This window comes from Equus quagga, chromosome 14 (genome assembly GCF_021613505.1).
Source record: "Equus quagga isolate Etosha38 chromosome 14, UCLA_HA_Equagga_1.0, whole genome shotgun sequence".
Lineage (NCBI taxonomy): Eukaryota > Metazoa > Chordata > Mammalia > Perissodactyla > Equidae > Equus > Equus quagga.
Genome location: NC_060280.1, coordinates 68,919,807 through 68,933,000, shown reverse-complemented (window position 1 = coordinate 68,933,000; position 13,194 = coordinate 68,919,807). Strand labels below are relative to the sequence as shown.

Genomic DNA, 13,194 nt, shown 5'->3' with positions numbered 1-13,194 from the left:
CTTCCGAATGCCCTACACAAATAGAGGAATGCTATAGTGTCCATAATCCCCAAAGTCATTTTTAAATGTATGGGGAGGGCAGTGTGATCTTCTGGCAGCAGGTTTATCTTCCTGATCAGGTTTTGCTCCAGCTAGTGCAGCAATGACGCTGCATTCCCTGTGCACATGTGCACCGACAGATGGTGTAAGAGGACTGGAATCATGCTAACGACTTCAGAGAAGCCAGCCTGGAATGCAAATGTAATCTGTAGAAGAGTTAAACAAGGAAAATCGGGAACTGACTACAATCTGACTGCCATGCAAAGAATGAAATGTATCACTAGGAAGCCAACTATGTCCCTATCCTATTTCCCACGTAGGAGTGTCCCACACATCACACGGTTGACTCGTGTATCTTACCACTAGAGGACGGACTCCTTAGGCGTGGGGGAAAATAGTCTGTTTTCTGTTAGATACACGGTACCATGCAGAATTAGTGCTTGCTACATGTGTGAGATGGGAATTAATAAATTGATGGATAAAAAAGTGACAGCATAGAAAGGTAGGAAGCACTGTGCTCTGTGACTGTCTTCACTTCAGCAAACGCCAGTCTGAAAGTGGCTACTGAGTGTTGCGTACAAACAGCCTCTTCCAACTCTTGGCTCTAAAGCAGCAGCTGACCAGCGCCACGCAGACCAGAGAAGAGCCAGGTGGAATGCCAAAGGCCAACACTTTGCTTCTCTCTGCTTCCTTGAGGCCAGGCTGCTCAACACATGTCAAATTAACAACAGGGGAAATCAGCTGCTAAGAACTCTTTTTTCACACCACCCACCTCTCTCTTGCTGCTGGCCCTGTTTCTAAAAGGAGCAAAGAAAAAGGCTTTCTTCCTTGCACTAAACAAGATGATTACAGAAGCCCTCTCTGCCTCCTTCAGTAATCCATCTCATGGGTTCAGCTCAACAACAGGGAGAAGTGAGGGCCACTCTGCCCTGATCCACCGTTAACAAAATTAACTTCTGCCCTTACTTGGACAAAAGCAATCAAAAGACCAGTTCTGATAAAATCAGACTGAAGGAGGCAGAGGTCCAAAACTCTTGACGCTTTTGCTTTTCAGAGCAATCTACTGCAAAGAGTACAGAACATAATTTAGAGACGCAGGGGCTAGTCTTGCCTGTCACTAAATAATGGGGAGACTTTGGGCAACCGACTTTACCTTGCTGAGTATGTTTTCTCATCTGTAAAATGAAGCAGTTAACCCCAAATGTCCCTTCCCGGTCTATTTGTAAGAACACCCCAAACCAAATGCATTACAGCAAAAGTCAAGTGGCTGTCAAGTTACATGCATTCTGAAACTATTACTCATGTATTCTTTTTATTAACCGTTACTCATTCTATGAGTAAATCTGTGTATGTGTATCACATAAAAAACAATGAAAGACAAATTAGTCTCTAGTTAGTTTTTTCATCATTATTAATTTATAATTATACAGAGTTGTACTTTTCAAATCAATACAATTATTTCATGTGTTCCTCATGGTACCCCCTTTGAGATAGGAAAGGCACATTATTATCCCCACTTTACAGATAAGGAAAGTTTAAGCAATTTCCCAAGGTCACAAACTGTGCTTCAACAACCTAGTGCTGTAGAGAGAATCCACTTATAAACACAGACTTCAATTTCTGGGAGAACAGTGTGATGAAAAAAGAAAAAGCTTCATGGGTTGGCCTGGTGGTATAGCGGTTAAGTTCAAACATTCCACTTCAGCTGCCTGAGGTTCACAGGTTCACATACTGGGCACGGACCTACACACCGCTCATCAAGCCATGCCGTGGTGGTGGTGTGCCACGTACAACAAAGAGGAAGACTGGCACAGATGTTAGCTCAGGGCCAGTCTTCCACACCAAAAGAAAAGAAAGGAAAAGAAAAAGCTTCATCAGAGAAACTTACTTCAGCTCATTGGTTTCCATGCCCTGGGCGATGGCCATGATGATGCCGCCATGATCTCCCCAAGTGTAGTAGTGAGGTCCCGGAAGAGCCTGAGGAGGAAAAGCCAGTGCTGATGCCACTGCTGTGGAGGTAACTGGGCAGGAACCACGCACACTACATACACACGTGCACACACACATGCTCGCACACACACACAAAAGGCAGCTATGCCAACCACTTGAAACCAATTTTTCTGTTTCCAGAGCACATTCACATCCATCATCTCATCCGCTCCACACAACCCTGGGGATGGGCAGAGAGAGTTCTCACATCCCAATTTTTTGCCAAATAAAGAAATTAGAGTTTCTATTAAAGTGGCAGACTATAAACAGCAGAGGCAGGAGTCAAACCCAAATCTGACTCTCACCAACCAGCAATTAAAAATTAACCAACTGGAGTTCTGGTTCTACTATGAACAGTAAAAGCTCACTACAGTCCATCCTTCCTGCTGGTGACAACCAAAAACTCTGGACAAAATACAAAAACCAGCTACCTGAGGATGCTGAAAAATAAACAAAATCAGGCAGCTTGTGGAGGGGATTTAAAACCTGGAGAAGCTACCCCGACCGACCGGTTAGGGTTTCCTGGTCCGTCTTTGCCCTGAGGGAAAACCCCAGCTGTGGAATACCTCAGTCCCAGCCACGCAGCTAAAACTTCAACAGACATGGTTTTTGCCCAAGGAATCAGGCAAAGAAGCTCCTGCAGGCCAGAGAGAATGTGGAGGGAAGCCCAGGGGGTGGAATGCTCAAGAAGTAAACCCTCTAATTCTGTATACAAACTCACGTAAGTCTCAGCCTAACTTCTAAAGCACAGATGTGTGGAAAAGACTCCAACCAGCACAGCCAAGGCTTGGTGAACCGAACTGGGACTTGAACTGCCATCCACAGAACTTCAGTCTGAATCTAAGTAGGTTCATTACACGCTAAAACACAGAGAAAACCACACCTAGAGACACCACACCAAAACGGCTGAAAACCAAAGATAAGGAAAAAAAGTCTGGAAGCATCTATAGAAAAATGACACATTACACACAGGAAAGTGATAAGTGAAACGACTTCAGATTTCTCATCAGAAACCAGGGAAGCAAGAAGAAAGCAGCACATCTTTCAAGGACTGAAAGAAAATCTCTATCAACCCAGAATTCTATGTCCAAAAGACATATCCTCTGAAGGTGAAATGATGAAATTCTCAAATTGAAGGAAAACCAGGAGAATGCACAGCCAGTAGCTGCTCTACAAGAAATGCTAAAGGAATTTCTCTGGGCTGTGGGCAAATCCACCAGGGGACAAGAGGGATCTTCAAGAATGAGGGAAGAGCAGGAGAAATGGTAAATACCTGGGTAAACATAAAAGACTTTTTCCCCTTAAGTTCTTTAAAGTTGCTATGATTTAAAACAAAAACAAAAATATCACCTGTGGGTTTTTCAATGTATGTCAATGTGATACACAGGACAAGAATAACAAAAAAGTCAGGGAAAGAGAAAAGGCACTTATACAGTTGCAAGGTTTCTAAACTTTATATTAAGTGTTATATTGTGTAAGTGCAATATAAAGTCAAAAAAGACTACGAAAGATTAAATATGTGTAAATATATAAATTAATAAATAGATAAAAATTAGACCTAAATCCAACCACATCAATAATTATATTAAATGTTAATGGTCTAAGTGTTTCATTTAAAAATCAGAGGTTGGCAGAGTGAATAAAAAAGCAAGACCTTACCATATGCTGCCTATAAGAAATACTTCTCATACAAAGACACAGATGGGCAGCACGTAAATGAATAGTAAAAAGATTTACTATCCAAACAGTAAACATAAGAAGGCTAGAGGGACTATTTCAAAATTAGATAAAATAGACCTCAAAATAAAGGGTATTACCATAGATAAAGAAGTATATTTCATAATGAGAAAAGGGACAATTAATCAGAAAAGATGATAATTGTAAATGAGCATGCACTTAATAACAAAGCCTCAAATACATAAAGCAAAAACTGACAAAATTTAAAGGAAAAATAGAGAACTCCACAATTTACCACCCCTCTCTCAGCAATTTACAGAACTAGCCAAAAAAAAGAGGTCAGTAAGAACATAGAAGATCTGAACCACAAGGTATCGAACGCCTTCATATAAATACCATCTCTGGAACACTGCCTTCAACAACTGCAGAACACACATTCCTTTCTAACGCATTTGATACATTCACCAAGACAGACCACATATTGGATCACAAAGCAAGTTCCAATCAATTTAAAGGGACTGAAATCATACGAAGTATATCCTCTGACTACAAGGAAATTAAATTAGAAGTCAATCATAATAAGCTATCTACAAAAATTTCAAATACGTGAAAACTAAACAACCCTTTTCTAAATAACTTATCAGTCAAAGACAAAAAGCAAAAGGGCCATTATGAAGTGATAAAAATGTTCTGGAATTAAAGAGTATTGAAGGTTGTACATCAGATCACTTGTGAAATACTAAAAGCCACTTTAAAATGGTGAATTTTATGGTTTGTGAATTACATCTCAATTTTAAAAGAGGACATTTGAAAATATAAACTGAATGACAACAAAAAGACAACATATCTAAATTTGCAGCATATAGCTAAAGCAGTAATTAGAGGAAAACTTAGCTTTCAATGCTTATATTAGAAAAGAACTAAAATCAATGACCTAAAGTTCTACCATAAGAAGCTAGAAAAAGAAAAGCAAAATAAATTCAAAGTAAATAAGAGAAAAGATAATATTGAAGAATAGAAATCCACAAAAAAGAAAACAGACAAGAGAGAAAATTAAAGTCAAAAGCATGTTCTTTGAAAAGATCAGTAATACTGACAAACCACTAACTAAACTAATCAAGAAAAATAGAGAAAAAACACAAATCACCAATGTGAGGAATGAAAAATGGGTCATCACCACAGATCCCACAGACATTTAAAAAAAGGGAAAATATTTTAAGTAATCTTAGGCCAACAAATTCACTAACTTATATAAAAGGACAAATTTCTTAAAACATACAACTCACCAAAATTGACATAAGAAGTAGAAGATGTGAATAGTTCTCTATCTGCCAGAGAAATCGATTTTCTAATCAAAACATTCCCAACTATCCAGGTAGATAGTTTCACTGCAAATTATTCAAGAAAAAAAAGTAACACCACCCTTAGGTAAACTTTGTCAGAAAACAGAAGAGGAGGGACCCCTGTTCAACTTGTTTTATGACACCAATCTGACCCTAACACCAAACCTGACAAAGACGTTACCAAAAAACAAAAAAAAATTACAGACCAATATCTCTCATGAGTAATGCAAAAATCTTTAAAATCCTATCAGTAAATCAAACCCAAGCTTATATAAAAAGGGTGATACATCATAACTAAGTAGGGTTTATCCCAGTAATTCAAGGTTAGTTTAATATTCAAGAATCAATAAATGTAATATACCATATTACAGATTACATACATGATACTGTGATATAAGAATATAGATTTTGGTTTTTGTTCCCAGCTCCTCGGCAGAGCTCCTAAAACGCCTATAATTTCCTAAGTGATGAGTGATAGGAGCAGCTTTTGTTCTAATATTTGGTCTTTGACCCCAGTCGCTGACACAGAGCTCCTAAAACCCTTATAACTTTCTAACCGATAGGGGTGACAAGAGACTTACAGAGAGCTCCTATATCCCTTGGGTGACAGGAGAGCCTTTTGTTCTAAAGAGGAGACTCCTGGTGGGCTCCTGGACAGTACGAGGCTCAATATCATTAGTCATCAAGGAAATGCCAATTAAAACCACAATGAGATACCGTTACACATTTATTAAAATGTCTAAAATTAAAAAGACTAACCATTCTAAGTGTTGGTGTGGATACGAAGCAATTAGAACACTCACACACTGCTGGTGGAAGTGTAAAATGGTATATCCACTTTGGAAAACAATTTGATAATTCCTTAAAAAGTTAAACATATCACCACCATGCTACCTAGTCATTCCATTCCGAGGTATTTGCTCAAGAGAAATAAAAAACCATGCCCACCTAATTGAATGTTTCTAACAGCTATACTTGTAATTAGCAAAAACTGGAATGTCCATGAACAGATGAATGGATAAACAAATTATGGACTATCCCTGCCCTGGGATATTAATCAACAATAAAAAAGAAAAGAACCATTGATGCGTGAAATGAGATAACAAACCTCAAAATCGTCATGAGGAGCGACAGAAGCTAGGCAAAGAGACCACATAGTGGATGAGTCCATTTACACAGAATTCTAGAAAAGATTAACTAATAATCTGGCAGAGATGAGGGGAGAGAGAGAGAGGGATTACAAGAGGTCACAAATACTCTGGGAGGTGATGGAAATGTCTGTTGTCTTAATTGTGGTGTTGGTGACAGTGTAGTGATGGTGATCAATTCTATCAAACTGTACGCTTTAAATATGCACAGTTGACTGTGCTTCCATATGCGTCAATAAAGTTGTTGAAAAAAAAAAGCACCAAAAAGGAGCTCTGAGGATCAGAGAATTTGCAGAACTAATTAGTAGGAGAAGAGGAACAGGAATTACAGTTACCAGCTTTCTAGGCAGCATCTGTCCACTGCCCCTACTTCCTCCTCCCCTGCCACCACCTAATCCCCTCACATACCCAGACTGCCCTTCTAAAGTGAACGTTGCCCATGGAGACTCAGGTGCCCACTCACACAGACACAGTCTCAACCTTTTTATCCCTTAGTTAGTCCTCTGCTCCTTCCAAAAATAAGGTCCCTTGTGCGACGGCTGCTTCTTGGCAGGCGTTAAGTATGCCTGGCGGGAGGCTCCGACAGCTGCCCCAGCCTTAGCCAGGCGATACCACTTCACTGCAGGAGGAACAACACACTGCTTTCTACCCAGAAGGAAATCACTTGCAGATGTTCAAAGCCCAGATTACACCAAGATCAGAAGGTAGAGACAAACCACAGCCTATCCGCAGAGGAGAGAACACCCAATTTCAGGAGGAATGTCCAGCTCCAAGGAAGAGGACGGCAGCTGCTTAATCTTTCCTACGGGAGCAGGACAAGGAGGCCCCAAATATTCCAAACTGCTCACACATTTCAACTACTCTGGCCTTAACAACGTCCTTCATCTGAATACATACTTAGGTTCTCTACCACACTGTATGTATCCTTAATTTACACACACACACACACACACACACACACGTCTGTGTCCCAGATCTCTGAGCTGGAGGGATGGTGAGCCCTACCTCAAATGAGATAAGGTACATGACAGGTCTCTGTAAACTGCAAAGAGCCAAACAAATATTGGGTATTATTACTGCTTTATATACTATACATTTAAAGACGACAGTGTACATATTGCATTCCCAGTAAGAAGCACCATGAGGATGGGAACTATCCGCTAGCTCATTGGAGAACTCCACGATCCTCCTGACATCCACTCGGCCTGCGAGGGGTGCTCATAAATTCTTGTCAAGTGACCCACTGAGTTGTCCTCGTGGCTCCCTGCACAGACAGCCCAGTGCCACTGAAAGCAGCTCCTACCGAAGAAGACGGACACACTTCCCTTGGCCTTCCTACATCACGGGAGGCTGGTGAAAACCATTTTTCTTTTTACAAGTCTGAGAATTCTCTAATGTCCAAGGCCAAATTAGCATTTCGAGACCAGAGAACTAGCTCCACCTTCAGAATTGGTATAATCAGCACCTAAGGACGCAAATTAGTTATGCAACCTTAAGGCAAAAACAGGCTTCTTCCATAGCACAGAAAGACAGGAAAGTCCCTGTACAGCACAGCCCAGTGAGGGAGGCCTGACTTCAACTTCAATAACACAGAAAATAAATAAATAACCAGTTTCAGTTCTAACACCACTACAACTGCATGGTCATTTGCTAATAGATTAAGCAAATATTGACAGAGCACCCACTCTGTGCCAGACACTGCTAGGTCCTAGGGGAGAAGGGAGCAAAACAGACATTGCTCTCTCCTCATGGAACTTACAATCCTGGAACATTTAGTCAAATCCACAGCTGTGGAAAAAGAGCTCTGTCTTTGATTCAACGTAACATTCTCGGCAAAACCAGAAGCCCACGAGACAAGGTGTGAATGCAACCTCAGTGCAGCGACCCTTAGGTGGGGCCCAGGGACCTCTCTTTATTTTATAGTCATACTTGGCATTATTGGCCTCCACTATGGACGACAGGTGTCCCTGAAATGTCAAAGCACAGTCCACGTTCTCATGCAAAGAAGAACCAGGCCGGGCCGGGGGGCCCGGGCGGGGGGCCCGGGCGGGGGTGTGGAGTGCTGACCTCTCGCCACCGGGCTCCGGCACTGCTAGAGATGTACACGTTCGTCTTGCTTGCCAAGTTCTTTCCCACTGAACCTAAAATGCAAGAGGAATAATTATTTTAATCTCAAGAATACATCAGATACTCACCTTGCCCAACGAGAATTCTGAGTAGTATCTGGCAACTAAGAACGTCTCAAGAGCACGAACAGCAGTCACTGTGGGTGGTCACCAAGTACTCGGCTGCACAGAATGCAAGGCTTAACCCGTAAGGGAGAAGAGGCAAAGTGAACTCACCAGTGGCAATGATGAGACCGGGAGCCGACTCCTTGGAAAGGATGGGCATCCTCCGGAGTTGGAGGTTGAGCAGCTGACTGAGGCGCTGGGCCAGGTGGAGGGAACAGCCCTGCGAGAGCTACAGAACACAAGTTCCAGGCAGCGTCAGCACGTGATACGATGCTTACAGCTCCCTCTAAACACTGAGGCCTGGGTGAGGGCACTGCAGCTAAACACAGAGGAAGGAGACCTAGCCCAAAGGAAGCCACAGTCACAGCCCGGCTGTCCCCACACTCCCCCGGGTGGACACAATCATCTGAACCATGTAAATGCCTCTCACTGAAGAAAAGAGAGAAACACTAAAAAGAATTCCTTCTCAATAGAGATTTTTCCAACAAAGATATACAGACGGCCCATGAAAAGATGTTCAACATCACTAATTATTAGGGAAATGCAAATCAAAACTACAATGACATATCACCTCACTCCTGGCAGAATGGCTATTATTAACAAGACAATAACAGGTATTGGAGAGGATGTGGAGAGAAGGGAACCCTCATACATTGCTGGTGGGAGTGCAAACTGGTGCAGCCATTATGGAAAACAGTATGGAGATTGCTCAAAAAATCAAGAATAGAACTACCATATGATCCAGCTATTCCGCTGCTGGGTATTTATCCAAAGAACATGAAAACACACGTATGTAAAGATACACGCACCCCTATGTTCACTGCAGCATTATTCACAACAGCCATGACTTGGAAATAACCTAGGTGCTCATCACAGAATGAATGAATAAAAAAGATGTGGTATATCTACACAACAGAATGCCACTCAGCCATAAAAAAAGATGAAATCTTGCCATTTGCGACAACAAGGATGGACCTTGAGGGTATTAAGCGAAATAAGTCAGAAGGAGAGAGTCAAATATTGTATGATCTCACTCATAAATAGAAGATAAAAACAACAACAAACACATAGAGACAGAGATTAAACTGGTGGTTACCAGAAAGGAAGAAGGGGGAAGGGAGGAGGGCAAAAGGGGTGACTGGACACATATATATAGTGATGGATGGTAACTAGTCTTTGGGTGGTAAACATGATGCAATCTACACAGAAATCGAAATATAATGATGTACACCTTAAATTTATATAATGTTATAAACCAATGTTACTTCAATAAAAAAATTCCTTCTGAGGCTCTCAGAGAACAGCAATTAGAAGTCAGAATCAACTCAAGTAGACAGGAGAGCTATGGCTCTCTCCAGATTACCTAGAAATTCTCTCATGTGACCCAGAACTAAAGAGAAATGCAATGATTTCATGGTATTTATTTTCTAAGTCAGTGCAGACATATTTCAAATATGATTTAAGCAATTCTGTCAGAAGAAAAAGCAGTAATCAGAAGTCATAAAGTCTCACTGATAAGCTCCCAGATGTACAGCATATGAGATATAAACACCAAAGGATCACATTAAATTTTGTGTTAAGTAGTCTAGATTTGTACAAGGTACAAGGTCTGTGGGTAGCCACCATAAAACAAGTTATCCAAATGGGTCTCTAATACTTATGTTCAGATTTTAACAGTTCTGCCAACGCAGCCTTTTGTTTTGGTCATGCCTGATTCTCTTGGGTAACAAGTGATTGTCAAAGGGTATTTAGCCTTGTCCAGTGTTCTTAGACAGGGTAACTCCGTATGTGTTTCTGTTACAGGTAAAAACTGACATGATTAGCTAGATATACTTATTTTTATAATCAAAGGGTCTAACAAATATCCATCTTGCTAGCCTCATAGTTTAGCAAATGAAAACTGGAGCAAATGGGGTTGGGTGTCAAAGAAATATTTGACAATTCTCCTTTTCTTTCACCACCTATAATCAGAAGTAGAAACTAAAAGCTGATTCATTGTTGTACGGTTCCTAAAGAAATTAATCAATCAGGGAAACAAAGAAGCTGAATTTTAACAATACCACTAATTCTATTTAACCAAGGCTTGGATCCCCATCGCATGCTAAAAAACGCCCAGCCTTCATCCACACCAGGCTTGTGCAGAGCTCAAGATCTAGAAGACACTACTGAGGGAAGGACAAGCCCTCTCCGAGATATCTGTCTCTATCTACAGTCATGTGCCACATAACAATGTTTTTGTCAACGATGGGTTACATATGACAGTGGTCCCATAAGATTAGTACCATAGAGCCTAGGTGTAAATAGGCTGTATCACCTGGGTTTGTGTAAGTACACTCTATGATGTTCATACAACAACGAAATCATCTAACTATGCATTTCTCAGAACGTAGCCCTGTCGTTAAGCGACATATTACTGTACTTATATCCTGCCTCTTTCAAAGTTAGATTTGATGTGGTAAGTTGAGACCTGTTACCAAATAGGAAAGAAAAATCAAGAAGTACATTCTTGTGCAAGAGTCTCCAAAAGAATTTTCCCAAAGACCACAGACATAGCATATAGTAGAGTCAACATATCTAACCACGGACAAACAAAACTCAAAAATCCAAAAGACCAGGTAACTGTCTAACTAAAATGTTACACTTTCTCCAAAAACTAGTCTTACTGTTCTTTCTCTCAGTTCCTTCTGCCCACCTAGTTTACACACCCTAGACCCCTCAGGTGACACGGCAATGGGATGTGGAATGCCACATAAAGCCAGGGATCACAATTCAAAGACCATTCTTCCGTGAGAAAAGAAAGGAGCTGCTTAGGTGAATAGGAACACTAAATGAGACCACATAATACTTTTAATATTCTGAGCTTTTCAGATGAGGTCACAGATAGGAAAAATTACACAATCTTAAATTATATTCAGAGAGGAATTTTAAAGGAAGTTCCACAGAAACAATAACTTACGGCAGAAGTTCCCAAACTTTCTTGGTTTACAGCACAACTGGTAAGTCAGTAATTTTTTTATAGCTGCCTCAGGCCAGAAGAAACACCAACATTTGTTTTTTCTACGTAGTTAAGTCTAAACAACCTAGTAAGCCTATATGTCGTAATAACTTAATAGCCATTTGAAAAAATAGTATATATAAATTGAAAGCAAACTAACTTTTTATTTCATTCTTAAATAACCACAATTACTTAATAATGAGATGTGTGCACCTGTTGGGCACTGCACAACTTCTCAAACTTTGGAATCATGTTAGTTACACCACCACTGTCATTTCCTGTTTGACTCCGTTTTTCTCACCTTCTTTCTATCATGCCAACTGCTGAAAATCCAGCTACACAAAGATATGTCAACAAAAGAAATAAAGCATGAGCTGATGATAAAACTGTGAACTAAGTCAAGACAGTAATTCACATGGTGACCAACAGGGGTCAAGTATCACAGTGTTTCCCTCAAAAATTTAAAATATCCCGTGGAGCCCTGTGAGTTCACTACGCACCCCAAGGTGTCTTGCTGCAGAGTTTGGGAACTGTAAGGGCAGACCTACAGATAAAAGTTGGTATTTAAAAAACCAAACAGGATTAAAGCATCTCTACCTCACAGTTGATTTTCTCGCCATATCCCGTGAAGGCTGGCGCCTGAAGGAACTCCCAGGTGCCCCCTTTGTCAAAGGTGATGACGGACCTCATGTTCTCTTCACTCATGGAACCATTGATCAGAGTAGCAATGTAGACTCCTTGCAACCCTTCCACGCGGTGGAAGTCAGCAAATGGTTCATTTGCAAAATACCTACAATATGAGAAAATAAACAGCTGTGAACCGGAATTGATTATTTGCTTGGTCTGTTTTTATCCTAAATAACACAAAATTTAACCATTTTCAAGTACACAATTCAGTGGCGTTAAGTACCTTCACAGTTATGCAACCATCAGAACATTGTTATCATCCCAAAGGGAAACCCAGTGCCCACTGGAAGTCACTCCCCACTTCTCCTCCCCATTCCAGATGCTGGCAACCACTAACCAGTTTTCTGTCTCTATGGATTTGCCTATTCTGGATATTTCATATAAGTGGAATCATATACTATGTGGCCTTTTGCATCTGGTTGCTTTCACTTAGCATAACGTTCTCAAGGCTCATCCATATGGTAGCACGTGTCAGTACTTCACTCCTTTACATGGCTGAATAATCTGCTCGTTTTTAAAAAAAAGTGATTGTTTTTTAACTTCGAGGGCCAAGACGCTTATCTGATCAATAACTCCTCACACAGGGTTCAGAATGATGAATAAATACAACACAGCAAAGTTGACATGAGAGTCACATTTATTTCTTCACTAACAAAACTGACCCCAAATACCCCCAGAGAGCCAAGACAAACAGGGAGCAATAAGCCAGACTTGCCAGACACTAATAACAGGCTTACAATTTAACCCAATTGGTAGGAATATAGCTAAGGGTTACAGCCACTGTCCACTTAAAACTAATTAGCCAACACCCTGGTCAGACAGAAGCCCACAGGGTTTCTGTCAGGAAGCAGAGCTGAGTCCTTTCCTAAAGAAGCAGTAAACACAGTAAGGATGGCACTGGAAACCCTGAGGTGATGCTTATTTTTTTTTTTAAGATTGGCACCTGGACTAACAACTGTTGCCAATCTTTTTTTTCTTCTTTTTCTTCTTCTCCCCAAAGGCCCCCAGAACATAGTTGTATATTCTAGTTGTAGGTCCTTCTGGTTGTGGCATGTGTGACACCGGCTCAGCATGGCTGATGAGCG

At 40.8% G+C, this 13,194-nt stretch overlaps 1 protein-coding gene across 1 annotated transcript in view; it reads right to left on the bottom strand.

Annotated features, from left to right (window-relative positions):
• The window catches only part of SORL1 (sortilin related receptor 1), a 158,164-nt gene that overhangs the window by 89,123 nt on the left and 55,847 nt on the right, over positions 1-13,194 (bottom strand). The window contains exons 9-12 of the mRNA XM_046637979.1: positions 12,020-12,212; positions 8,539-8,656; positions 8,264-8,337; positions 1,928-2,016 (exon numbers count right to left, since the gene is read on the bottom strand). Coding sequence (XP_046493935.1) covers positions 1,928-2,016; positions 8,264-8,337; positions 8,539-8,656; positions 12,020-12,212 — 474 coding nt within the window. The remainder of the gene's footprint in view (positions 1-1,927; positions 2,017-8,263; positions 8,338-8,538; positions 8,657-12,019; positions 12,213-13,194) is intronic.